At 43.2% G+C, this 27,924-nt stretch overlaps 2 protein-coding genes across 3 annotated transcripts in view; both read left to right on the top strand.

Annotated features, from left to right (window-relative positions):
• Nucleotides 1–1,177, top strand: part of LOC130596801 (sodium/hydrogen exchanger 2-like) — a 28,391-nt gene extending 27,214 nt beyond the window's left edge. For both annotated transcript variants that reach the window (XM_057404760.1, XM_057404759.1), the window contains exon 12: nt 329–1,177. In XM_057404760.1, the coding sequence (XP_057260743.1) occupies nt 329–465 (137 nt within the window). In that variant the 3' untranslated portion in view covers nt 466–1,177. The remainder of the gene's footprint in view (nt 1–328) is intronic.
• Nucleotides 1,178–10,981: 9,804 nt separating this feature from the next.
• LOC130596800 (transmembrane protein 182-like) lies at nt 10,982–27,470 on the top strand. Its single transcript, XM_057404758.1, has 5 exons — nt 10,982–11,238; nt 13,780–13,897; nt 15,969–16,067; nt 18,654–18,791; nt 26,614–27,470. Exons 1-5 carry the CDS (start codon nt 11,086–11,088, stop codon nt 26,841–26,843), a joined length of 738 nt encoding a protein of 245 aa, XP_057260741.1. The 5' UTR covers nt 10,982–11,085; the 3' UTR covers nt 26,844–27,470.
• Nucleotides 27,471–27,924: the final 454 nt, after the last annotated feature.

The raw sequence follows: 27,924 nt of genomic DNA, 5'->3' as shown, positions 1-27,924 counted from the left end.
CTATTTTAAGGTAGTCACCAATATGATTTTTTGTTCTGTAAAGTTGCTGGTGGGCGCTGTCAAAAGAATGATGATATTGATCCAGAAATGTAACATATTTCACAGTACAAAATAGGGTTTAAATTGTCTTATTTTCCCCTTTTTTGTCTTCCATTGAAACACTGATCTTTGTCCTCTGTTTTATAATTGAAAAGTGATCCCTGCAGTGGTATAGCTCATCCACAATGGGCAAATGGCCACCTCCAGTACCTCTCGGTATTCCTTCATTCCCGTTGACCCACAAAGGAGAATGCTTCTCATACAAGTTGGTGTTTTTCTCTTCCTGCAGTGGGGAATGCAGAAAAGCTTCTGGAAGTGAAGCAGAATCGGTCCAAGTCAGTGTGTGTTATCCCACCACTGCAGCCCAGCGGTGCAGCCTGTCGGGAGAAGGAGGAAGTGGAGAAAGAGCTGGCTTTGGAGATGTGAAATCACAAGAGATGCTTCCAATGTGAGGGATCTGACTGTTTCATGGATGTCTATGATACATGTAGATAATGTAAATAAGATGCATACTGAAAGGGACAATATGGACAGGGCAAAATATTCTGAGTGGTTTGCATCAAAACACGCGCTCTTATCAAAACCCCAGCGTTGTACAACAGGAACCAAGGGCAAAGATGCGTGGCTGAGCACTAGCAATGCAAGGTAATGTCTGAGAGAGAATGTCTAAGAAATGGCTAGGAAAAATTAGTCTTTTCAGCCTGGGAAAATTGATGAAACTGTCTATAACTGCGATAAAGGATGTTTTAATAAGGTGAGATATCAGATCTTCTCATTAGTCAGCAGGGATAGACTAAACAGCAGGGAGCATTTAGATTAAACATTAGGAAAAACTTCATAATCTCAAGGAGGGCTTTATTAGGCAATGGAGAGTGTCACTAGGAAAGACAGCAGAGCCAGCAACAGATCCCTTCTGCTCCTTGGGAACTGGAGCCAGGAAGAGGAACCAGGTCCTGCTTCTGGACATTAATCATGTAAGTCCAAAATTAAATCAATTAGTTAAATAAGTGTTTTGTTTTACCAGAGGGACTGTCCCACACCCAGACACGGTTCTTTTAATGGAAACTTATTATAGCTTTATTAAAAGGGGAAAATATAGTCTTATTAAATTTTTAGCATTTATATAAGGAATGGTTCACCTCAGAAAATAAGATGGGGAAGCTCCACATCCAGTGGCAATACCAGGAGACGAGTGTGCCATCCCTAAAACAGAAGAGCAAGCAAGTGGTTGGTGGTTTGCAGCAAGCCTGCAAAGGGTCCCTCAGATGATCACTGCTGTCATAGCTGAGAGGGTCAGAGGAGGTTTGAATGCGTCTCCTTAGAGGACATAGCAGAGAGAGAGACCCAAAACCTTGCTGCCAGGGCCGCTTCTCCCAGGAAAGGTGTGATCCCCTTTGCAGAGTAGATGCAAAAGATGCAACTCCGGTGGTAGCATCTGAGGAAGATGGGTAATTTTCTTTGAAACTCCAGATAAGTGTCCAAGCCTTCGAATTCTTATCCTTAGCTGATAGGGTAAGTTAGAGCATTGCCAATATTGACATTTTTCTTTCTCTTCCTCTTCCTCTGCATTGAAGGATTCAGGAGTGTTTAATCTGAGCAAGTGACTCTTTCTGAAATAAGCATAACAGAAATTGTAGGAATTCACAACCCCCCCCTCCAGGATACTTGCAGACTTTCAGAGCTAATCTCCTCTCTGCAGTAATACTCCACCAGGAGACCACTGCCTGGTACAGTGGGGTTTTCATTTTAACCTGAAGACACAAAATCTTGTGTATTTGCTTTGCAATGATGTGGACGTCTCATTTTCATTTGAATAAACTTCTTCACCGTGAACTGACATAAGCTAATGTAGTTCATTTCAACTCAAAGGCCCCTCTTCATTGCCCCATCACTGGAAATTCACCTCATTGCAAACAAAAATTGGACCTTTTAGCCTTATGTATGTATTTTGTGTGCATATACATATATGTATTAATTGACTTTTAGTATATGTTCATTGTTATCTACACTTTATTAAAATGTTGGTTTGTTTCTCATTTTAATCTGCCTTGTGTGGGAGTCTTATGGATTTGTCAGCCCTCGATGTAGAAAATTGCCCATCTTTGAACATCTTGTAATATGGAACATAGTGCATTGCAACATACTCATATATGTTTCGATTTCAATTAAGTATGCTGTGTTATGAGATCATCTAAGAGTTATTACCTCCTTGCATCCGCAACATGCTCACAATGATGTCAGTGGTGGCTGGTGACACACGGGTGTCTCTCTGGGTGTCATCGGTCCGGCACAGTAAGCCTGTCAGATCCGCTTTGAACAGTGGTGCATTCAGCTCTGCCCTGTGCAGCCTTTAGTCAGTGATCACAAGATCATGAGCAAGGCAAGCGATTGTAATGAGTGAGGAAAATGGTCTGTTTATTGGTGTATGCAATTGAATACACGTGAGAGGGGAAAAAACTACTGAACCTGAAGGTCCTCAGCTCCCCGGGGTTAAAATGTCCACTGTTCCTTGGAGTTTAATGTTCACAGCATATAAAAATTCTCCTTAATTTCTGCACAGTAAATAGCCATAGAAAAATTTTCTAAGATGTGTCCTTTTTATTCTGTAGCTGGACAGCAAAAAGGAAAACAAATCAAGTTGCTTGCCAAGGAGTTTTTAATCAAGATTTTTTTAATCAAGGATAGAAACTTTGTGAATCCTTTGGTTGATTCTTGCTTTTTGATTATTTGTTTGGTTTTGTTTGTTTTTATTTTGCTTTTGGCTTCTGAACTGTCTTGCTTTTGTCCAATATATCTGGCTGTCTGTACCATCTTTGTCTTGTACAGCATCTATCATGCTTCTGGGCGTTGGATACTTAAATAGTGATATTTCTCTGTTTGAGTTTCCCATTGTGTAAAATGAGTTCCCTGCAATATTGTTATGAGCTACCAAGGACCTTATCAAATGGTGGTTGTTCTGGCATGTGTAGATTTATTTGTAATACTGTAGTAGGCAACAGAAATAGTTGGAAAAATCAGAAAATTTATCTGGAATTTTATTTGATGTGGAAAAAAGAAAAAAAAAACACATTTTGCTTGCATTTTTCCAAAATGGTATAATTTTCATCTTGCACAACAAGAGACATTTCAATGCCAGCTTCCATCAATTCTAGATGTGGCTCAGCTCCAGGTGTGTGTTTCAGTGGCTTGTGGCTGCAGATGCTGCTCCAGCCAGCCCTGCATTGCTATACCCATGCACTGCTGTGTCCTGCACAGATCCCAGCCCATTAATCTGTTCCACCCCTGCTCTGCACTGCTGGTACCATAAATACCTCTCTGCTGTATTAACCATTTGCTTGATCTGCAGAGAAGACAATATTCTGTGCAGTACATACTTTCCCAATGAGTCAGTCTGCCCCAGATTTAACCTTCTAGATACTATGGATTTTTTCTAAATGTTTCTTTACAAAATATAATAGCACAGCTAAAGCTTTCATGAAGTATTTTCCAGTTGTTTAGTGGCCAAGCCCTCTGACTAGTATGGATTTCAGCCCAAAATACCTTTGATAATCTTTGCCAGTATCCAGTGTTGGTGGTCTTAAAATTCTACAACTGAGTGGAAAACTGTTAAATGCTCAGGCTTCAGAGCATGCCTAATTAATTCTTTCCAGGGTTTTAGTCCTTTAAAAAGTGTTAAAAACATGGATTCAGTGTATCATTGAATATTGCATGGTTCTGTGGAAATAAATTGCATCATTTTGATTCCTTTAGTAGTTCAGAGAGTTACTGCTCTGTGCTTATTTTGGAAGTTTTCAAGAGTCTTTTGGAAGTTAGGGTTAAAAAGGCAAAAGTTGCTAATGATGGGGAGTAGCTCAATGGCAAAGTAAAAGCCCAGAAACTGCATTGGAAAAGTCTGGGCGCATAGATCAACAGCTGCATTTAAGCTAAATCTTCCTTGCACTCACATCTCCAAAAAAGAATTCATGTTCAGCACATGGGCTTTTAAAAATTATTTTTATTTTGACCATGAAATCAGACTTGTATTTATTTTATTTCATGACTGCTTAAGGAGATTATAATGGCTTAATCCTGGAAAATACGGGCAACACTTAAGAAGCAGGTGAAGCAAATTCGAGCTTTTCTTTCTCTCCTGACATCAAGAACTGCGGGGTATTCAACCTCATAAGATGTTGAATAAGATTAAGGATCTTTCAACATCCAGGCTTATGTGCTTCTTCCAAGAGACTTGTAGACGGGAGAGATGAAAAAGGATCATGATGGAGATGAACTGGTGATTACAGTTTTAATGCAGAATTAAAGGGGCAGCTATCAATATGGGTATGGATTTAGTCTTGGAAGATAGATGCAGGGACTGTGAGAATGAAGACCTTGGGCCCACTGTAGGAGAGGATCTGGTTCGAGACCATCTTAAGAATCTGAATGTGCACAAGTCCATGGGACCTGATGAGATCCATCCGTGGGTCCTGAAGGAGCTGGCGAATGAAGTTGCTAAGCCACTGGCCATCATATTTGAGAAATAGTGGCAGTTGGGTGAAGTTCCCGAAGACTGGAAAAAGGGAAATATAACCCCCATTTTCAAGAAGGGGAAAATGGATGACTCAGGGAATTACAGAGCAGTCAGTCTCACCTCTGGGCCTGGCAATATCTTGGAGCAGATTCTCCTGGAAGGCATGCTGAGGCGCATGAAAATCAACAAGGTGCTTGGTGACAGCCAGCATAGCTTCACTAAGGGGAAATCCTGCCTGACCAATGTGGTGGCCTTCTATGATGGGGCTACAGAAATGATGGACAGGGGTAGAGCAGTTGATGGCATCTACCTGGACTTGTGTAAAGCGTTCGACACTGTCCCACACGACATCCTTGTCTCTAAATTGGTGCGACATCGATTTGATGGATGGACCACTCGGTGGATAAAGAACTGGCTGGATGGCTGCACACAAAGAGTTGTGGTCAATGGCTCAATGTCCGGCTGGAGACCAGTAACGAGTGGTGTCCATCAGGGATCGGTGTTGGGACCGGTCTTGTTCAACATCTTTGTCGCTGACATGGACAGTGGGATTGAGTGCGCCCTCAGCAAGTTTGCCGATGACACCAAGCTGTGTGGTTCGGTTGATACCCTGGAGGGAAGGAATGCCATCCAGAGGGACCTCGACACGCTTGTGAGGTGGGCTGATGCCAACCTCATGAAGTTTAACCATGGCAAGTGCAAGGTCCTACACCTGGGTGGGAGCAATCCCAGGCACAGCTACAGGTTGGGCAGAGAAGAGATTCAGAGCAGCCCTGTGGAGAAGGACTTGGGGGTGTTGGTTGATGAGAAAATGAACATGAGCCGGCTTCAGTGTGCACTTGCAGCCCAGAAAGCAACCATATCCTGGGCTGCATCAAAAGGAGCGTGACCAGCAGGTCAAAGGAGGTGATCCTGCCCCTCTGCTCTGCCCTTGTGAGACCTCACCTGGAGCATTGTGTGCAGTTCTGGTGTCCTCAACATAAAAAGGACATGGAACTGTTGGAACAAGTCCAGAGGAGGCCATGAGGATGATCAGGGACTGGAGCACCTCCTGTATGAAGACAGGCTGAGAAAGTTGGGGCTGTTCAGCCTGGAGAAGAGAAGGCTGCGTGGAGACCCCAGAGCAGCCTTCCAGTATCTGAAGGGGGCCTATAGGGATGCTGGAGAGGGACTCTTTGCTAGGGACTGTAGTGACAGGACAAGGGGTAATGGGTTAAAACCGAAAGAGGGGAAGTTTAGATTGGATATAAGGAAGAAATTCTTTCCTGTTAGGGTGGTGAGGCACTGGAATGGGTTGCCCAGGGAGGCTGTGAATGCTCCATCCCTGGCAGTGTTCAAGGCCAGGCTGGGCAGAGCCTTGGGTGAGATGGTTTAGTGTGAGGTGTCCCTGCCCATGGCAGGGGGTTGGAACTGGATGATCTTAAGGTCCTTTCCAACCCTAATGATTCTATGAGTCCATGATATCTGTTCCACTCTGTTCCTCTGCAGACCATACCAGGGGGCTGCTCTTTGCAAAGCCTTTCAGGGATGTTGATGGCATTTCCAAGGCAAAGATGATAGAGCATGGGTAGCACTTGATGCGGTCTGGATAGCTTTGCTGTCTTTCTTAGTTTCTTGTTCTAAGGTCTGTGGAGACAACAGTAAAGGCAGACACCCATGAGAGACATTCACCCCATCTACCTAAGGAAACACTACGTGGAACATCTTTCAGAGCATGACAGATCATCAGTGTAAGCTTCAGTGCAGAAAGATACTCAGGGAAGTCTCTGAAGGAAGCACTGAAATCACATCTGTTCATAAAATTGTAAGAAATCCTCTGCTTTCAGCATGAAAATATTTTTATCTATTTACATGATTCGTAATTTTTCTGTGGACATGGACCACAACACAAAAAAATAACAATTACTTGGACTGTGTTGTTGGAGTCCTTGATCAATCAAAAGGTAAAGCATTGACTCTATGAAAAATCCGAGCTGACTAGCCGCAGCTCCTTGCTAGAGTGTGTGTGTTTTGGAGATTCATAATTTCAGTTTAAAAGCTTAAGGGAGAGAAAAAAAACACTGGGGTCAATTGGAAAAATAAATGTTACTAAAATGCCCAGGTTATGACTTTTCTTACACCTAGGTCCTAGTGCTGCCTCTGGTGGAACCGTCATCTGACAGCTCTGGACAAGAAGACCTTGAAGGCTGCTCTCTGCTGGCACCAGAAGAGGTAAGGGAGGAATAATACCATTTTCCTTGGTAATTAAATGGCATTTATGGCTGACTGTTGCACTGTCAGACTGTCTGACTGGTGATAGTCAGTTAATACACCTACATAGCTCTGGCATAGCCCTCCAGAGATCCCAATGCATACTACAGAGGTCAACTGACCAACCTATCCTACAGCATGCTGCAGACCCAAAGGGTTGTGGAGCTCAGGCTGGGTAGATACTGGGCTGTCCTTATGGCCCCACTGTGCTTTCTTTATGGCCTCTGAATAACAAACGCTGGATGTTGATTGTCAATAGTGTGGCCCCAGGTCTGCGGTCTGACCCCCAGCACTGCACATTTTCCACAGGGACAATGTGTCCACACAGAGTTCAGATGCAAAAGCAACGTCATGAAGGAGCCCAGGATAAGATAATGAAATAATATGAATGAGACGAGCATAATTTTTACAAATATCTTATTAAAAATTTTACAATAATTTCCATATCTAATAATTGCTTTCATTCCTTGATAGATTTCAAAAGGTGTTTTGCCCTCCAGAATGGAACTTTTCTGTTCTTTAATCTTGAAATGAAACATTGAAAATTGAGAAACACCTTGAAGTTTTTCCAGAGGTACTCCCTCACCCCAGCCCTTCCTCAAACATTCTTTGTTTTTTAAACTCCACATTTTCTGATTAGTTCATCAGAAAATCCCCAGCCCTTTCTAACTGCAGACGAAGGGAGGGGGCTGGAATGATTTATTGGTGGCCATTTCTTCTTTCTTTTTTTTTCTGCTTCTTCTAGTATATGTGTGTTCTGTCTAGTAACAAGGCTGTCTATTGCATTGTATAAAATCTATATGAACAAAATGCACAAAAGAAAACAAAAAAACCTAATTTAAACTTCAAAACCACATGGGTCTGAACCTTATGATTAATCAAGATGTTTTTTCTGAAGGGTAAAGGAGCTATATTTTCTGTTAGTCTTATGAAAAAAAACAAAAAAAAAATCCTAAACATTCCTATTATTATAAGAACATTATCTACTTTTGTTCCCCAAGCACTAGGGAAATAGAGAATCAATGCTGATACCTGGGTTAGGTGCTGGGTGCTGGAACCTGGGTGCTCCCACCATGTGCTGCTGGAGCCTCTGCCTTGTCCCTGTGGCTGCCAGAGTCCCAGGCACAATCTCATTGTCCCTTGTGCCCAGGAATTTTTCAGATCCTAATGGTAGTGGGCATGTGCAGGGGGATGTGCCAAGGAGAAGAGGAAAGTTCATTGCGTGGGGCGACGTTTTGACCTTGCAAACTCAATTCCTATTCCACAGCCTAAGAATTTGGAAGATTTTTGGCTGGGCATGTAACAGCCCATGAGGAGCCAAGGCTGGGCACCAGCAGTGCTCTGCCTCAGCCACACAGGGGGTTTTCTGCCAATGGGACAGAGAATTGCTGGGGACACCTTCCAAATGGCAAACAGTGCTAACTTGCGAGTACACATTAGCATAAATACAGCAATGCCAAATGCGGATGACTGAAAAACACACACAGAAATGGGGAAGTGTGCATTAATCCCTTTGTAAAAAACACACAAGTGCCCACTTTGCATTTTAATTTTACACAATTACAATGCAATCTGCAAAAAAAGCCTTCACTCGTGGTGTACAAACCCTTGCCTTCACTGAGCTCCTTCGAGCATTGCCAAAGATCCCTTGCTGGTTGCATTCAGTTTTGAGATGCAGATCACAAGAATAGATGACAACTGATTTTCCTTGTCACTTCAGACAGGTTTAACCAGTATTACATGTTAGTTAAATGGCAACTGATTGAAATTACACTTATTGAAGATTATTTAGGTGATAGATATATTGCACTTTGAATTTAATTAACCATTTTATGTTCAATACAGGAAGATGCCTTCTCATTGCAGTAATCATTGCCTGCAAAGCAACCAGATGACTGCAAGATGAGTACATTGTTGAAGTTCAAAACTATGGAAAAACAGTGGTTATCCTGGGCTGCCCAGGGATGTGTGGGAGAGGACTAACACATGTTGGGATGGGAGGAGTGAAGGTTTAGGGAGGTTTGGTTGTGAGCACCTGTGTGCAAGCCCATCACAATAGCAGGGATTGCTTCCAGTGGAGATGGCATCTAAAAGCAGGAGGGGAGGGTAAGTGGCCAAGAGAGACAGTGAGTGTTTATTCATGCAGAATTAGAAGGCTGAGGAGAGCTCATTTCCCAGATGGCAGTGCAAGGAGAGCAAGGAGGAGCAGTGCTGCTTACTGTTCCCCTACAGACACACAAAGGGTTTTTGGTGGGAGGCTGTATTATGTCAGAATGATTTCTCCTCTCCCTTAGCTAACTGAATAGTTTGCTTGGAAGAAAAGGGATGGTTAAGCAAGGTGAAGACATGATATATATTTTCACTTCTCTGAAAATGTCCTTTGTCCTATGGCTATCCCATAAGATGCATATCTGCTTCTCCCTTTTTGAAGGCCTCACAGTGATGTCTCTACCTGGTGAGAGCCGCGTTCAGCCCTGCTGTGGCTTGTTCTACTAACATCAGAAGGCCTGATTCCATTTTAACAACTGGCAAAGATGTAAGCCTATCCTTTGCCACAACATTCTGTCCCTGACCTGCAGCTGCCTGTTGCCTTGCTCACCCACCGTCCATCCTACCATGGCAGATTCTGCCCTCCAAGCACTCTTGCCTCTTGCAGTCCTGCTCTAGCCCAAACTTGCTGTGTGCTAGGGTTGTGTGGACTGCAGCTGAGTTTTGGCCTACATGACAGTAAGTCTGCAGCCTGTCCACCTTTCCTTCCTCCACCTATCAGTGTGGGAACTCCTCTAGGCAGAGACCTCTATCCTGGATCCCATGGGATCCCTCATGTGCTTGCGGTCAGGTTAAACAAAGAGCAGCTCTGCTATTGCGACAGTGAGGCAGAGAGGTTTAATGTATTATTTGAAGGCTATACCTGCAATATTTAAGAAAGAACAATGCAAAGGATAGAAGAAATTATTGTAACTTAAGGTCTAGTGTGCTTACAGAAGAAGAGCGAGCACATTCATCAGTCCATATGCCTCAACAGTTGGCTAGAAGTGTAGTCAAAATTTTACCCAACCCTCTCCAGTTTCCCTAACCAGTGTGCAGTTTCTCCAAGATACCCATATGTTCACAGTTATCTTGAACTATTAAATTGATTCGTAAATTTATTTGGCAACACAAAATCCCATAGGAAGTCAGCATCATCATCTATCCTGCTTTTTAGAGCAGGTCATGACTTAGGCTAAGGTTAGAAAATTGGAACTTGGATTTTCACTGTAATTTCAACTTCCTCCCCCAGCTTCCTGGCATGTTACAGGAATATATTTATTGTCCTACAGAAATTATAATTTTCCTAGTCTGGCATCCGATTCCTGGCAGTGATCTACAGCAGATGCTCCAGCAGAAGTCAAAAAATGTTAAGAATCAAATGGCAATGAAATTCCTGCTGGAATGTCCTCATCTCCATGAGACACTTCTTCCACACCAGGCTCGGGTGGTGGGAGGCGAATGGATGCTATATATTCTGCAGGAGAGTGAACAGCTTTCTACAGCTGCATAGCGAGATGCTTTAGGTATGTTGGTATCTACACCTGATTTTAAAGTTCCTTGTCTAGCTAGCTGTGGACCTGTTGATTAAAACATGTTTACATGGGTTGATTGCATCAACTCTGAGATCACCAAGATATTTAAGGTCTCACCAATGTTTTAATGTTGTTGCTTGGCTCTCTAGGGATGCTTCGTGTGAAAGCTGTGTTAGCGCTTTGCTCAGAGGAAGCACGGAGATGGAAGGAGATGGATATTCCAAACTTCTGTAGTGTGCTTGCAAGGACACAGCTAAAGGTACCTCACAGCACAGGCTGCAGAAAGTGTGGTCTTCATGACATGGTAAAGATCTTCAAGTTCAGATCTGCCCAAGCCACGCACAGCCTTTCTGCTAATCTTGTGCACAGAGTCCTGGGCAGCTCTGTATCCTAACCACTCATGACCTACAGACACTGCCTGCCCGGCCAAGGCTGAGGTCTCTCTGCACAGCTCCTCTGAAACAAACAGCCATGTGTTTATTTGGAAGTCTTCCTGCTCTGTCTCAATAGCTATTTGTCATGTTCCTTAATGCCACAGCTGTTTGGTTACGCCAGGTCATCTGCTTTTATTAGTCCAGTTCCCACCACCCACTGAAACTCACACCAGCCAGGAGAAGATTATTATCTGTGCCTAAAAATAGCCTTTCTCTCGTCCCTCTCTTCCAGCAACCGTGGAAACTTCAGCATTTTTTGTCTTTTCTGGTTTCCAGATCTGCTGCTTACCCCATGAAGGTTGGAGTAGCCGCCCTCGCAGCCGGGATCCTCGGCAGCACCGGCATCTTGCTCTTTCTCATCGCTTTTGGGACGGATTACTGGCTTCTGGCTACGGAGACCTGTGGTGTCTTTGAGCATGGGAATAGCACTCTGCAGGGCGGGGAGGTAAACTCTGCAATCTTGTCTTACTTCAGGAGAATTGACCTATGTAAATAATTTAAAATGGTAGATTTTGGAAGTTTTACATCTGCGGTAATATTTATGCTCATTTAAAATGACCTCTTAATGTAAAATGTCAGCTTGAGCTAACTTTAAAATCCAAACCAGCTTTTCCATAGTATCTGCCGTTCTAACTGAAGTACAGTATTGTCTAGGAAACACTGAAGACAGCACCTCTGTAATCTTGCAGATACGAACATTAGGGAATGAAAGGAAAAATATAAGAGCTTTACTTGTTGACAGTACTTGCCTCTAAAGACAAAAGATATTTCCTAACATTTGCCATTAAAAGATTTCTTTCTCTGTAGTTTCTTCATTTAAAAGTAGTTCATGTTTTAAAGTGTAGAGCTTGGCAATCATTTACAACTGAAGTGATGTGACTACAGCACAGACAGAAAACAAAAGCAAACATCGGATGCAGAAAACAGCAAATGAGTTCCTGCCCATCTGACTAGAAAAGGCCTATATATTTCAAAATTAAGATTTATATAGGATTTCAGCTTGCAGGAATTCTATTTTTCTAAGGGCAATATGGTGTTTTCGTGCTAACGGCTGGTATCGCTGGTTTACAGATCCTTTCAAAAGTGTGATTTTAGCTGCACTTGCTATTGTCTAACTCCTCAATAAAATAACCACCAGATCAGTTCCTTAAGCCACCCACTCTTCAAAACTGTTTTTGCGCTGATCAATGTGTGGTTTCAATTGCAGAATGACAGGATGATCCTTGTCGTGTGCAGACTTTTTGTTACTTCAAAGTTCAATCCAATTAGCTTTGATTTTCTTCTGGTGTGGTGAGTCACACCAGGTAAGCATCATGATGCCAGCAAGGAATATTTTCTTTCGTTTCAAAATCCAATAACCAAATGTAGGACATGCTTGAGTCATGCTTCCAAATGACTTTCTCTATAGAAAAAAGAAACAACCCACAAACTTACAATAGAAAAACTGCCTGTCTTTACAGTTTAAAGCAGTGCAGTAAAGCCCCAGAGGTGATGGGGCGTCACGGACAGAGGAGTGCAGCTCAGTTTTTGTGCACTTGGGAAATGACACTGTTAATTGTTTCAGACTTCCATTCGTGCTGTTGACTTCTAAAGTGGATTGACTAGCAACACTGCACTGCACGACATGAAAAAGCATCTCAGACATTTAAGATACGCTCTTGGCCAAGTGTTAGTGTGCCTGTCACTAAGGCAGAGAGACTTCAAAAGCACCAAGCAGAAATAGGAACTGTTCTTACTCTTTCCTTTGAGCTGTTTTATTTCCATTTCAGACACTGTTTCTATTATTTCTATTCCAGTTACTGATTGTGTATACTGGGCTGTGTTTTTACCTTCTCTGCCCTTTCTTAAACTGGCAAATCCTGTCCCTTTCAGATAAGGATGGTCTTGAGTATCTGCCAAAGAGTGATTAAATGTGCTGCAGTCAGCAGCAACTGCCTGATGAAGTTTGAGGGCTGCATGGTACCATTGTCTTAATTAGTATTTTACCCTGAAAGTCAAAGGAGAACCAGTTCAGAGCTCTGGAAGTGGTCATAAGTTGATGCATAAAAGCCTTGAGGTGAGGGAAGTATCTTCTAGCACCTTGCCTTTGAGCTCTGTCTCCTTTCTCTAATTCACAGAGTCCAATTCTGTATGGAGCTTCTCCATCCTCCACAAACGTAATTTTGTAATGGTCATGTCTCCTCTAACAAGCTGCATGGGATAAAACTGATTTTGGCTACAGGTTTAATAAGTTTTTTTGGTAAAATAGTCCAACTCTGCACTAACCATCCTTTTAGAAAGACCTAAACCTTTTGCTCGCAGGTCTCATCTGAGGCTCCAAGTAGACTCAAAAAAAAAAAAGGAGAAATTGTCAACATCCCTGTCATAGTTTATGAGAAAACTAGTCTGGGCAGAGTGATTTGTGTCTCATGTAAGCTTAGCATAACTTCTACTGGGCTCAGCAGAGGGAGACAAATAAGGAAACCTTTGGGCTGGTGATTGGAAGAGGCTCTCTGGAAGTTTTAGAGATGGGCTGTCTTCTGGGATTAAGCCAGACCCGACGTGAATCCTGCGGAGCAGCAAGGGCATCAGAACTGTTGCGCTGGGTCACACCTAAAATTGTTTACCTGGCAATCAACCTGCTTCCTGCTGGTTACAACAGCAATAACATTACGTAAGGAAAGTGTTTAAGTAGAATATACCCAGAATGCTCCCTGACAAATCCACCCAGCTCTGTCAATCAGTGTTTTAAAGATATTAGAGAAAGAAGAAACAGGTTTGGGTCTGGAAGATGATTTGCTATCAGAACATTTTGTCACTATGAGATGGCAGAAAGTCAAGGACAGCAGCTGCCTCTGTGTTCCCCAATCCATCCAAAACCAGCTCAAGCAACAAATGAAAGCCTCAACAGAAATGAAAGCAGCAACTGTCTAAGCAAAACCCATACGCTTTCCACCTTTCCATCAAGATCATCCCTGTATCAGCTTGGGCTTTCATTCCTTCACAGGCTGAAACGCTGATGGAGGTCAGGAAGGAGATGCTCACTTTCCATCATGAGGGCTTCTTCTGGCGGTGCTGGTTCTTTGGCGAGGGTCACTCAGAAACCATCTGGACCTTCTGGTACAGTAAGTACGATGCCACTACACCATACCCACAGCATTCACTCACAGTTTGAATTGCAAACAAGTACAAGAAGGGCTCCCAGGGATGAGGACACGATTGTCTTTATTTAATTTTATTTTCATTCTCATCATCTCTCTAACAAAAGCAAACTTGGCTCACCCTTTTTGTGCTCTTTTTTTTTTGACTTGCATTTTGCTCTCAGAATTCACAGAAATGTAGAAACCTCTTGATGACATTTAACCTATCACTACAAAGTTTTAGGGAGTGGTGGCTTCCAACAGCAAGGACAACTCTTCCCCCTCGCCCCTACTTCTTCATGTCTGTGTTCAGCCAAGGTCTGATAAGTTTGAGCCCATGCTTTCCCTGGCCACAGGGTGGCTGTGTTTTCAGCCATCGGGGTGCTAAGTGTTCACACCTACTGCTGTTTTCAGCATGGGGAAGGCTGGATGCACATGCCTGTGGTCCCCCTGGGTGCTCAGGACCTCTAGAAGTGGGCAGTGGTGGACCATGGATATGTGTAACCACCTGTGTTTGTGCTCTTAAGCACACAAGATCTTTATTGTAAGATCTTGCCCGTTTTGCTTTTGAAGGTCATTGAAATGACACGTGTGAATAAACAGAAATGGATGCAAAACAGGTTGGTTTTGTTGTTGTTTTTTTTCCTGAAAGCACATTCACTCTTCAAACAAAATTGAAGGAGAAGGTGAAACCTGTTCTGAGACACCAGTTGGCGCTGACTGGTGGCTCACGTGCACTGAAGTGTGGGGTCTTGGCCCAGTGAACCAGGTGCTCCCACCAGAACGAGCAAAGGAGTGAGACCAACCCACAGCATGCCTGGCACCAGCCTTGCTGGTGGCTGAGCCAGCAACTGGCTCACAGTGGGTAATTAGAGGACAGCCTTTCCCTGGGATGCCACAACCTTAGAGCAATATTTGGCATTGCAAAAAGAGATGTTAAATAAGTTCTGCAAAGGTTTACACTGCAAAACCCTTGACCATGTGCTCGCTGGTGCTTTGGTTTGGTCAAAGATGTTTATGTGCGTGTGAAGCAGCGTGACCTCCTTGTAGGGCATTTGGCTGCAAATAATGCAGATTCAATGCAGTATACAATAAATGTACTCTTCAGTGACTGAAATTCCAGATGACTTTGCTGTCCCCCAGTCCCTGACCTGTGTTTCCTGTAAAATCATGCAGGACCAGTTACTGCCACTGTTCAACTGAATAATGTGAGGATTTTCACACAGAAATCTTTCTATAAGAAAGCAAAAGCCTGAGAGAGGGAGTTTGTGATCTAATTATGTTAGATGGAAACACACAATATAATATAATGTTACCTGAAAGTAAAATGGCTCTTTCTGATAACTGGGGAATTTGTAGTACTTCTTTAGGTATTTATGATAATAGGATTGATCATGGCAAATTAATTTGCTGCTCTCACAGATATAATAATTAATTCAATAGGTATTCCATAGTCAATTTAGCATGAACTAATGTCCACCTATTATAAAGTGTTCCTTTGAGCTGGGGAACATATTTAAATAAGTGGCCAACCATTAATTAATTCATTTAACATTCATTCTATTACCCTTAATCATGATAAACCTCAGTGGTATTAATATTGATGGGGCACTTCCATTCTAATTGTGCTTTCTCTTCTCACAAACTGGATGTCTTGTAAGGCATCTTGTTCTGGTACCCAAATACCTTTGCCCTTTCCAGACAGTCTGACGCATTTGCTGAAGGAAAACAGCAGTGGGAATATTTACACTGATTTCAGTTGCTCCATCTTTCATGATTTACGTCCACCTCAGGTTATGAAGATGGCAAGATGTACGGGTAGCAGCCCCAGATCCTGTTATATCTCTCCTCTCTCATAATTCTTATTTTTCTTTTTTCTTTCTAACCAGGATTTACTACCCTTTACTCCCCAGCCTTCCGATTTCAGTGAGGGTTTTGTAGGTGTTTACAGCACAGTGCATTGCCATCTGAATACTGTAACTGTGATTTTGCAGAAAAATAAAAGCAAACAGGGATTTCTTATTTATTTATTTTTGTTGTTAATGTTCATTTTCAGCCAGCCAAGCACACCCCAAGTTCTGCACCCATGGCTACCTCTTCCCCATGCCCATTGCTCTCGGACCTTTCCCTCATCCTTCCTATGACACAACTGCAGGTAAGTTTCTTTCCCCCTCCCCAGCAGCTCCCTGCCCAAGAGATCGGGTAGAGATTCATGGTGTGTTTCAGCACTATAATTCTCCCATTGTAAACGCATGTGGCCAAGCATGACCAACAGTTTTGTAAAGCTCCTTTACAACATGGCCTTGCAGTTGAGTGACCCAAGCTGTGAGCTCATTGAGATGTTCTCCAATGTCTTCTCTCCTCCAAAGCCAGCCATAAGCAGTACACCCTCCCGCTGTGTGCTCAGCACCTCCTATGAGCAGCTGAGGATGCTAAATCCTCTCTCCCACCTTCTCACTTCCTGGGAAGAGCTGGAGGCAAAGGGCTTCAGCCCCTGAGGCCAAATCCAGACCCTGTGGGCAAGCAAGAGAATTTCTCATGGGCTGCAGGCTTGTGGCAGCTCAATGCTGACTCGTTTCCAGCGTCTGGCTTCCTGGGAGAGCTCCGATGTTGATTTACTGCATGACAAAATAAACAAACACTGGAAAATCAGTTAAAGACCAAATGGTTAGAAGATCCACGTAAAGTGACTGGCTTATTTTTAATACACCGAATACGACACAGTTGGAGAGCTCTCCTTTCAACTGGTTCCCTTTTTATTTATGTTTCTCTGTATTTTCAGAGTTCTTTAATGAATCAGCTGCTGTTAGGAATTTTAATTTGCTAAATTGGTGGCAGCAGCTCGAATTAATTCAATGATCTTTTTTGAAATGAATTGATTTCTTTAAATAGTGTGCATCACTCTGCCTTGCCTCCGGGGATCCAGGGCAGGCATACTGCACAAACAAACATCTTGACCTTTTCCTTAGCCTTTAGCAGTACCCTTTTTATTTTTATGTTGTTTTTTTTTTTTTCATGAGAATTTAATTTTTTTTTTTAAAAAACCCATTTGTCAGGAGGAGGATGTGAGGGAGAGCAGCTAGTTTATTTTGCTGTGCTGTGCAGCGTTCCTGCCTCGGGGAACATGCCGTAGTGTAAAATGGATACGAGGGACCTGTCGACAGTTGGAAGGAGGAGCCCATTGCAGGCTGTGTGCAGCAAATATGCGGGTTAAGCAGTGGGATTTTTTCTGCTTGGGAGAGACAGGCATGATGTCTGGTTTCTGAATGATCTTGCTGATAAACACACTATTTTTTCCATACTAAATAAAGGGCCCTGGAGGCATCTGTCCCTGCCTGTCAGCCCTTGCTGTGAAACCCTCTTCAGCTGCCTCTCAGAAATGCCAGTTGGGACAGGTCCCAGGAAGGTGCTGGGTGGGGGGATTATTCTGCACTGGGGTTGCATCCTGGGGTGCTATAGGGCTCTGCCTGGAGTTTTCAGGGAGACAAGTATATCTCATCACCCACATTTAGGGCAGTGGGAGCATTGGGCTCCTCTCCTGCACCAACCTTGCTGCAAAGCATTTGGACACCTGCAGAAAGCAGAAGCTTCTGTTGTTAGCATTCATTTTATTTCAAACCAGTCCATCCTCATATGCAAATGATGACAAAACAGGAGGCTGCCCAGGCGGAGGGGTCCTCCAGCTATTACCTGCTCCAGAGATAATTCTGCCTTATCTGCATCCTCTTAGGCTCCCTGAGAGAAATGGGTGACGGGAGGTTAAACATGAAAATGAATTCTGTGGTTTTGGAGAGTTCAAGATACTTATCTCTCCCTAAGTGGCTCTCCTGACAAAATGGTTTCAAATGAGTAAAACGCATCTTCTCTGTATCATTTTTCTTTCAAGTGTGACTCTTTTCAGCATTACCCACTTGCTCGTGCTCGGCTTAAGTCTCTCTAACTAGCGCTTCTGAAAAACAACAGAGTGAGATGGAGTGGTTCAGAGGGATCAGATAAACCAGGGGAATGGGGAGCAGGGTTTCAGAGACTCTCTGCCTAAAGACCACTACCTTTGGCCAAGGTTTATGGCAGTGACTGGAAGAGACTTGGCTACTGGGAGACTGAAATTAGTGGGCAACCTCCTGTCCTGTAGCACGCGATGGACACTTTGAGCTTGCTCGGCTCTGGCTGGCATGGTGACATGAGTCTACAGCAGCCCTCCCCAGTTCAGTCGATGAAGAGGCAACTGTTCTTTTACTCTGTTGTCTTACTTGGAGTCAAGCAAGGCCATTAACAGGGGAAATCATGAGCTCCTGTTTTCCCTGCAGTCCTGCTTACAAGAACTGTATTTTAAACCAGGAACCTGGCACCTTCTGTAAGTGTTAATTAAAATGGAACAAAGATGTGGTCTGATTCCATCTCTCCAAATTTTCCTATTTTCTTTCCTTTCTTGCCAAGCTTTTCCATCCCCCACAGACACAACTAAGCACAGTGTTCTTTCCTCTCACCCCCTTTTGTGGTGTACTTCACTGGCAAACCCTTCTAACCCTTTGAACTCATTCCAATCCCATTATGTAGAGCATGACATTCAACCTGAACTTGCACAGGCTCCAGGCACATTGCACCCGTGCAGCAGCCAGGAGTTAGCAGAGCAGGAGCTCCAGCTCTGCCTAACGTGAGCAGCATTACAGAGTTAAGCATGGACTGAAGCAAACTGCTTTTCCTCTCCCTTCCCCTGACTTTGTTCTTTTTCACTGTGCAGTGTACAGAGGTTTCTGGACGGCGTTCATCGTGCTGGCTGTCGCCACTGGGCTGGTGGGAGGACTGCTGCTGGTGTGTGGCGTGCCCTTCGTCAGCCCTCGGTCCTACAAAATCGGAGGTGGATTCCTTCTCTTCTCGGGTAAGCTGCCAAGCTGCGGTAATGGGATACAGCCAGGGCAGGAATGTGGCCTTGCTCTGCTTTGTGCTCACAGGGGAAAGGGAGGCAGCTGGGGATGAGGCGCTGCTGAGAGAGAGGGGGGCTCTGATGGGAACTGCACTGACTCAGAGTAAATGATTTCCTTCTTCCCACACTGGAATTAAACCTCTGTGCTCAGTCAAGCTTTAGCAAGACAGTCTGTAGTCCTAGAGAGATTGAGGTTTTTTTCCTTTCCTATGCAACACAGAGGAGCAGATCCTTTTATTTTAGTAAAGTCCATTGCTGTGTCAACCCAATGGGCAGCAATCAACCACACTGTGTTCCCCTAAGTCACTCTGCATTTAGGCCTCTCCTGTCTCTGCTGTTAACATCTGGTAGAGCTGGAAACTCCCTGAGTGATGAAAGATCTACCTGGAGATTCAAAATGGGAGGGCTGGCTTAATAAAATGTGGAAAGATAAAGCCATGGCACAGCAGGAAAATTAATTAAAATTAGGCATTTATTCATTATTCCCACTGCCGTTACAAATGCTTCTACTGAATTATCACTTGGGCTTTTTCCTTGTCTATATTTGAGAAGGAATACCTGACTTAACTAGTGGAAACACTTGATTATAACAGTGTTATATTTTTATAACAGTGATGAACTCAGAAAAAATCTTTTTTGGGACTCAAGCAGCTAAAGGCTGGAGCTCAGCTGAGCCATACCGAGGAAAGAACATCATTCTGAAGTCAGGTCTTTCTCTGACAAAACATTGCTTAATGACAAATCCTCTGCCACGTTCTGCTTCCTCATACATGTCATGAATCAAACACGAGCCAGTGCCTTTGCTCCCAGTTCGGGCTTTGAGCATGCCCAAGGTTTTTGGGGCTGAAAGCTTTCATGAAAATATTTAGCCAGAAAGGTCCCAACACTGACCCTGGAGGAACTCCACCTAAGCTCCTTCCAATCTCACTATGTCCTGCTATTATTATTACCTTTTACTTTTCCACCCCCCTATTTAGTTACCATTTTATAGCTCCTTTCCTAATTTCTTCTCCTTTAGGTGTCCTAATCATTAACCACGTGATGCTAGCTGAGCTGCTTGTTAAAATGAAGCTAGATGACATCTATCTGTCTAAATAATATGGAAGGCACTAAATCAATTTGGCTCTATCTGCCTCTACTAATTCACTTCTCACTTTGTCCAATTTTCCATTTGCCTCCAGGTCTTCAGTCTTGCAGTGAGGGCAGCAAGCTTATGGGTATCTGCTTATCTCTTTCTTGTACAGCTTAAGAAATGCTTGGTTGGGCTTAATTTTTCTAAGGGAAAATTCCACATGGTTTTACACACATGGATTTTGTTTGGGAATGCAGGACATCTTCCTATCAGATCCCCATCAGGTACCTTGTAGTGAGTAGCGTTAGCCACTTGACACATGTGTGTGCTGAAGTGATTTCTTCTTGTGAGACTAGGGCTGAATGCTTGGATCCTCTCAGATGTGACACTCTACCTACCTCATTTAAAGCCCCACCTCCTCAAAACACTCAGCTTTAGACCCAAATGGGAAAACTGAGATCAGTCACCTTCTGATCTGGCCAGATAAGTAAAATATCCCACAGAAAAGGATGCTGAATAATATCAAATTGCTGTATTCCTTTTTTCGTTTTCTTTTTCTTTTTTTCTTTTTTTTTTTAAATTTTTTATTATTTTTGCACTTTATTTGACTACCTCTTGATTAAAAGGCTGGGGCATAGAATGTGACACTTTTTAGAAGAGCTGATTATGCATCACATAAACCTCTTGGCGTTAGACAAAGATGCTGCTGCTTAAATTGAAGTTTGTATTAATGCAGTTTCAATCTGAACAGCAATCATTGTTATTAACTGTCATTAGGAGGAGCAAGTTCAGCTGGAAGAGACTTCCTGCTATATTTTCAATCTAAGTGATAGCTAGGAGAATGCAATATTATTTCAGCGAAGTTTGCTTAGAGTTTCACCTGATCCTTTTATTTTGCAGGGATGGGGTGATAGGTAGGGGGATATCCTGAACCTAGACCTCTGGATCCTGCTTGGCACTGGCTTCCTGACTGATTTGGGATGCAACTCTCCATGCTTATTTTATTACTATCCCTTCTAAAAACATTTTGCATAATTGCACTAACCACTAGGAACAATAGCTTTAACACAGCTTCACCGTCCTTTCCTTCAGACAGCGGGATGTGGAAAAATGGTGCAGGAGAAAGCGCGTCTTGTCTTCTAATCATGGCCTGTGGGTCAGTGTTAATTAACCTTCCTTGCAGAAATGAGCTCTCCTCGAGGAAGTGTGAAAATGCTGAAAACCTGTAGAGTGGGAACGTGGTCTGGCAGTCGGATGGCGAGTTGGGGAGCCACAGCTGCAAGATGCCCCAGCCTCTCAGGGCATCCTTTCTATGCAACTTTATCCTGTCCATAAACTCCCTCTGTCCTTGTTGGTACTAGCCCATGCTGAGGTCATGAAATCACAGCCATGGTTAATCGTTGCAAAATGCTCCAACATTTGCCACCAAAATTCTGTATGAAGATATTATTAGTACAATTGCATTCCCAAGTGTATTTATAGATACGCAGCCTGACATGATCTTGAGGAGTGTGCCCCTCCTTTGCTGAGGGGAATTCAGTGCCTAAGGGTGAACGTTGTTATCGCTCAATTAGTTTCCTTTAGGAATCCTTTCCAGGATGGCTTTTTTTAACTGGACTTTCAATAGGACAAGGCTGACTGCCTGCCAGCTACCTTAACAAATGTAGTGCTTGGTGGGTGGTGTTCCTGAGAGCCCTTTCAAAGGACCAAAACCATCCCCTGTGATTTCCTCTGCTGGGCAACTCGGGAAATAGAGTCAGAGCCCATCTCACCTTTGCATCTGCACATCGACAGCTCCAGCTGAGGAGTTATCCTTGCCAGCCCGCTCCCAAAAGTACTTGAATTGCATGAGCAAATAGCCAGTGTGCTGCTTTCCTTCTAACATTTGCCATCTCAAACTTAGCTTCAGTGCTGCAAGGGGGACGCACACACTGCCTGGTGACTAATCGTCCCCTTGTATCAATAGTCAGATGACAATATGATTAATTATCACTACAATGTCACTGAGAGGGACAGGTGAAAGCTGCACTGCAGCTTCTGGAAACTGAACTGCTGAGACAACTTGGCTTGTGTTCCTTGTTCTCCTGTGCTCATGCTCCGTGGTTTTCATTTCCATTGGGCATTTTAGAGACCAAGCTTAGAACTGAGCAGAGGCTTCATCCAGACCTAGGGCAACTACTGAGCTTGCTGTGCTGCCCTAATACATTAGGACCAGCTGCATAGCTGTAGGGTTAAGTGACAAAATGACCTGAGCTCTACCTGGTGGCTTGCTCAGGGGTGAGGAGGCTGCTTGGGAGAGCATGTGTGTATGGTGAATTTTCAAAGCAAACAATAAGGATGCATGTCCCAGGTAATGTCCAGCAACCGAAAGAGGAGCTCATTATCAGCTAGCCTTCCACTGGAAAGCACAGATGATGAGCCAGGTACAGTCTAAACATCTTCCAGCTGCTGTTTCTCCAGCACTTGTATGGCATGCATGGGTGTCCTCGCACTGTCCTGCAGCCACAGGATTGCTGTGGCCATGGGCTGTTTTCAGCAGGTAAAGGCAGCACAGCCCCTCTCCTGCGCTTTCACAGCAGTGTCATGGTCCTGTGAGGGGAGCACAGTGTGTACTCAGACCAACCTGTTCTTCAGCATGACCCAACTGCACTAAAAGAAAGGCAGATTTACCAGTCCTGTGGGTTAAAATGCTGAATTTTGCGCTCAGATTCCTCTTCCCAAATCAAGCACCTCTATTTTGGCAATCTCAGGCTTCCCATGTGCAGTAAAGGCTGACAGTTATGGAGGGCAGCTGAAGGTCACCCCTCCATTTCCTCGTTATTAACATCCTGAAGAGGGAACTAGTGAGAAAGGCGAATGAGTCAAAGTTCATTATTCTTGTAATTAGCAGATTACACAAAAGTTCAGTAGCTTCCCCAGAACAAGAGTTAAAGATTGAGTTCACTCACCTGTCCCTACAATTAGCAGCTATAAAGGTGTCACAAGGATATAAAGTGAGAGAAAGAAAAAGCCTGACTCCAATTTACTCACAACGAAGTTGCAGCCCTCCTAGGAGGGGGAGATGGAGCACAGGGGTTCTTTGTCTTGCAGTTAGGAGTGTACGAAGGAGAAAGATTTAATACCTTGCTTCATTTTTCTTGCAATTAGCCCCTCCCCAGAAGATGCTATTGACCTCATCAGCACCGAGACAGTTTTGCAGTTAATTTTTCTGCATACCATCCTAATGAAGAGAGGCAAAGAGGGAAAGGGAGACAAAGAGAGAGATCACTTGGCTAATTTTCCAGTGGTAGAAACCACAAGGATGCTAGAAGGAGTGTGGGGAGGGTCTGGTTAGATGCGGTCTTCACTTATGCTTACCCCAAATCTCTGTCTCAGGTATCTGTGCCAATGGCAGGCTCATTTCTTCGGTATAAATCTAGATATATTTTTTTTTTCTCAGTTTTTCATTTTAATGCCCTAGCCAGGAAGAAATTCGTCTCTGCACATAAAAAGCCATTTGGGGCTGGCAGGAAACAAAAATGTCTTTCCACTAAAAGCCCCCGAAAGAAGATGGTAAAGTGAGATGCATTCAAAAGATGAAAAACCCAAATTAATATCTCATTTTACATAAAAAATTCCAAAAACTTGCTCTGGTAATATGGGAGTGAAACATCCTGATATTCTCATTATGAAGAGCCTACTAATGTCTGGAAGCACGACAGATTTTAGGCAGTTTCATTAATAATTGTGATTGTTCCTACTAAGCTTTTTATTTTGACAAACAATTTTTCAGTGAGATGCCCTTTCTGCACTTCCACCATCCTTCTTTGGCTGCACCTGCCCTTTTGATTTCCTTTTCTTGCTGAGGGGATGGTGTAAATCCCAGGGACTCCTCACCACTGAGCTGTAATTATTCCGGGAAAGAAGGCTGCTTACTTTACATTTTCTTGTCATTTTCCCAGAGTGTGAAAACGTTCTTAATTTAGATGCCATGGCTGTGCCATCACCTCCAGTACCTGTTTAATAATAAATCCTTCCATACTTGAGACCTGCAGCTTCTCCTGGGGAGAAGGGAGGGACCGTTTCCCCATCCTTAGCTCCTAGTGAGCGTGGTGATGGTGACACCAGCTCATGGGGTTTCCTCTCACCCTCCTCACTAAGAACTGGTAGGTCTTAATCTGATTGTTCTTTCATAAATGAGGTTTAAGCCATCCTGGGACAATTCAATGCAAAATCTGTGGTTATTTAAAGACAGGTAGGAGAATTCAGAAGTATCCTACGGTATCTACATCCTCTGCCCCATGGGGCTACGGTTTTATTTGTGTCTCTTACGGTAGGTATTATAAGTTAATGAAATAGAAATTGATCTTTAAAAGAGCACTTTTCAAGGTTCAGTTGCTATCTAATTAATTTAATTTTAAATTACATCAGTAATAAAGGCTTAATTGCCTTCTTATCAATATATTGTCTTTCGTAAAGGCCACGTGACTATTTAAACACACAATCGTTTTCTTATAGTAGAATAGTTGGTATTTTAAACGTACAACTATCATATTAAGTGCAAAATATTTATTTGTGCGTTTAATTTCAAGTGGTTTCGAAATCTCAATGAACATGCAAATGTTAGAACAGCTGTTATTTAACTCCTAGGCTGCCTCTCCAGCAAATACAAGGACTTTTCCATGTAAGGGAGAAGGGCTTGAAATATCAGCATGTGGTGATGTAAAGTATATTCATATGGTGACACCAATTTTTGATTCTTAGGGTTCATTTTGCAGTTTTAGGGTATAGGAGGCAGTTTAACAGACATGACAGCTTCGAATGGGTAGCTTCAGCTTTTATATGGCATGCAGGAAGGACTTTGAACCCTGTATACCTTCCCATAAGTCTCATTTTTGGCTACAAGTTGCAAAAAGGAGCTTTGTAGTAGCAGATGTCTTTATATCCATTATAAGCAAAAACACAGCCAAACACTGACGTGTTTTCTCTGACTGAGGTTTCAGTAACCACTATCCCTGAGCTGATATATCAGTGTCAAGCTTTACCCATTTCCTTCGCTTAGCACAGGAGCTGGATTTTTGTAGTGTATAAGCTGCTGGGAAGAATAATTAAATATAGTACAAGCTACCTTTGATTTAAAAATTGCAAGGGAAGAAACTAAATCCAGCAGAAAGCCACAGCACAGAACTGTGTGCTAACTATTCAACTAAATTAATTTTGAACTGTTCACTGCTACTATAAGCATATTATAATCTGTGATGTATTTCTTTCATATATGCGTGTGTGTATGTGTGTATATCTGTATGTTATATGGCACCACTTAAAAATGGCAATCTTCTAGCTGTGAAGTAGCAAGATCAGATATTACTGAAGTGCCTTCAGAACTGTCATCACACTGTCACTATTTAGTTTTAATATATGTTGACTTTAAAATGCTCTCTATATATTATTTATTATGACACAGTAAATAATATTAGGGCCACTCTAATTTTTGTTATCTGCTTCATTCGGGGGAGCTAGACCTGCAGCCTCTGATCACCATCACTTTGAATTATGGGGAAAGGAGGTTCCCATTAAGGCACTGAAGCCCCTAAACCTGCCATGGGCTGCTCCGGGTCCGGGAGGTGCCTGTTCACCACATGCTCTTCAGATGTGGCGGAGCTCTTCCTGCAAATGCTGACCTTTGATGGGTATGCATCTGGAAATGTGAGATCACAAGGTCTCACCAGAGATCTGCTATTTGGGTTACAGGCATCCTACAGGCTTGGGAGGCTCTGAGGGGAGCAGACCCTCTCTAAGCAAGATGCTGACCTTGCACTCGCTGCTCAGGCTTCAGTGTGGCCTCAGCCTTTCTCTTGTCTGACTTGAGGGGAGAGCAAAAGTGTTCTCACCAATGAAAAGATTTTTTCGCCTCCTGTTATAAGCTGATTATTACTCTTTATTATTCTGTTGTTTAGCAGCCCATCTGAGGTTAATATCTTACAGCTATATGCCTTTTCTACTCTATTATGTGTTATTTCTCTGCAAATTAAGATCATCAGTACTCCTTGTCATATGTTCTAATACTTGGTTGCAAAGCTCAGTTTAAGGAAATGTGGGACAAGATATAAAGGGGAGCTACCACAAGCTGCAGCAGCAGCAGCTGCTCACTCTCTGTGCAGCCTGCGTTTGTGCCTGTAGCAGGTCTGGTTTAGGATAAGTCTTGCCACCAGCAGGATTGATCCACATGTCTTTGCATTTCTGGTTGAAATCGGATCTGACACTAGTTTGAAGGGTAGGTACAAAAAAGGAGAAAGTGAATCTCAGTGCCTCCTTCTCACTTATCTCAGACAAAAGTATAAGGGCAAAACAACCCACTTATAAGACAGGAATGCAGAACTAGCCTCACATGGATCCCAACTGTGCAAATCAGCCACGTTCAGGATGATTTCTACGTGATCATATTCAGCTGTAACAGCCCTCAGTAGCACTGGTGGTTAAAGCAAGAGGTGTTGGTGCGCTGGCAGCTGTGCACAAGCTGGTGGTGGTGGTGTGGGTCTCTCCCATGGCGAGTGGGCTTGCCTTTCACAGGAACCTGTATAGCAGTATCATGGATAATAATTCTGCTACGCTAAGCTTCAATGCAGAGAACCTGCAGGAACAAATGGAAATCCGTTGCTGTCTTTTCTCAATTTTATTTCTATGTTCTATGTACAGAGAATAGCTCATCTTTGTCTCTCTTTCCAGGAGGCTTATTTCTCCTGCTCATATTTCTCTTTGTGATATGGAAGGAGTTCGCTGCTGATTTTCAGAAGTACATCCTTCTGGAGAGAAGTGAGAAGTGCATGGATGATGTACCCGTGCACGTGTATTACGGGTGGTCGTTCATGTTTGCTGCGGCGGGCATCCCTCTGGTTTTACTTTCCGGACTTGTCTTCTACTTGGTTGGCAGAGACATTATGAAGTCACTGGATTAAGACAAATTTGGAGAAGGTCTTTCTTTGAGAACATTGGTGATGTTCCTTGTAATGAAACACACACAAGTTTTGAGATTGTTTCTGTAGCTATAATTGTCAGCATAGATGCATGACTACACTCACTCTTGCATGGAGGCAGGGATGAAGCACTGAGCACCCAGTCACTGTCAGTCCAAAACCAGACCCAGCTGAACATCCAGCTTCATTCAGCATTTTCACACTTTGGAGAAATTTAGGTATGTGTACGGGTTTTGCATCAGTTGAAGTCCAAGGAAAAGCCTTTGCTGTTAAAAGCGGATTCCCCCGGCTGTCAGCAGAGCCCTACATCCACATTCAGCAGAGCTGGAGCTTTATGGTGTTCCCAGCATCCATGTTTCTTGTAAGAGGTAATCGAATCTGGCTGCGATGGTGTACACTATAATGTCTACTTCTGAAAAGCAATTAAGGATGATTTTTTTTTTTTAAGCTGGCTCTAATTGATGTCAAAGGACAACCACTTCAACGGGATGTCGGGAAACATGAGAAAATGTTTTCATTAAAAGCCCTGATTCCAAAGATATAAATGTACCTGGACCTAACCGAACTTTCAACAAGTGAATAAACCAATTTCTATGGCATGAAACGTAACATGAATAAATTTGTATTTCTTTACAGCACCACATTACTCTGCATTTAATCTTTTCCCTGGATGCAGTGTTGTGGGGATTCTCAACCCCAAAAAGGAAAGGTGATCAGAGTTGGGGGAAAGGGAGAGGAACAATAATGTTGTTGTGGGGTAGACCCTGTCAGCCATCTCAGCATGGGACCTCGTTGTATTCTACAGACATAGCACAAAAGTCAGCTCCAAAAAGACAAATTCTATACCATTTAGGTATTTTTAAGTTCTTGCAGGTTCTTGGGTGTCTGACAGATTGCAGTGGTCCTGTGAAGAGTAATGCATGATAATCCAAGCAATCGAGCTACACCAAGCTATCGAGGTACAGGAGGTGAGATAATTTATTTCGTGTATGCAGAAGTTTGTGAAGACACTTGAGAAATGATAAAGATTTGATCTTGTCATGTTTTTCGGGCTGGATCTTGA

Source organism: Pezoporus wallicus, unplaced genomic scaffold, assembly GCF_028554395.1.
Source record: "Pezoporus wallicus isolate ANWC-B61680 ecotype Strahan unplaced genomic scaffold, APGP_CSIRO_Pwel_v1 contig_5104, whole genome shotgun sequence".
NCBI lineage: Eukaryota > Metazoa > Chordata > Aves > Psittaciformes > Psittacidae > Pezoporus > Pezoporus wallicus.
Note: the sequence above shows the minus strand (reverse complement) of the source record. Positions and strands in the feature narration are given on the sequence as shown.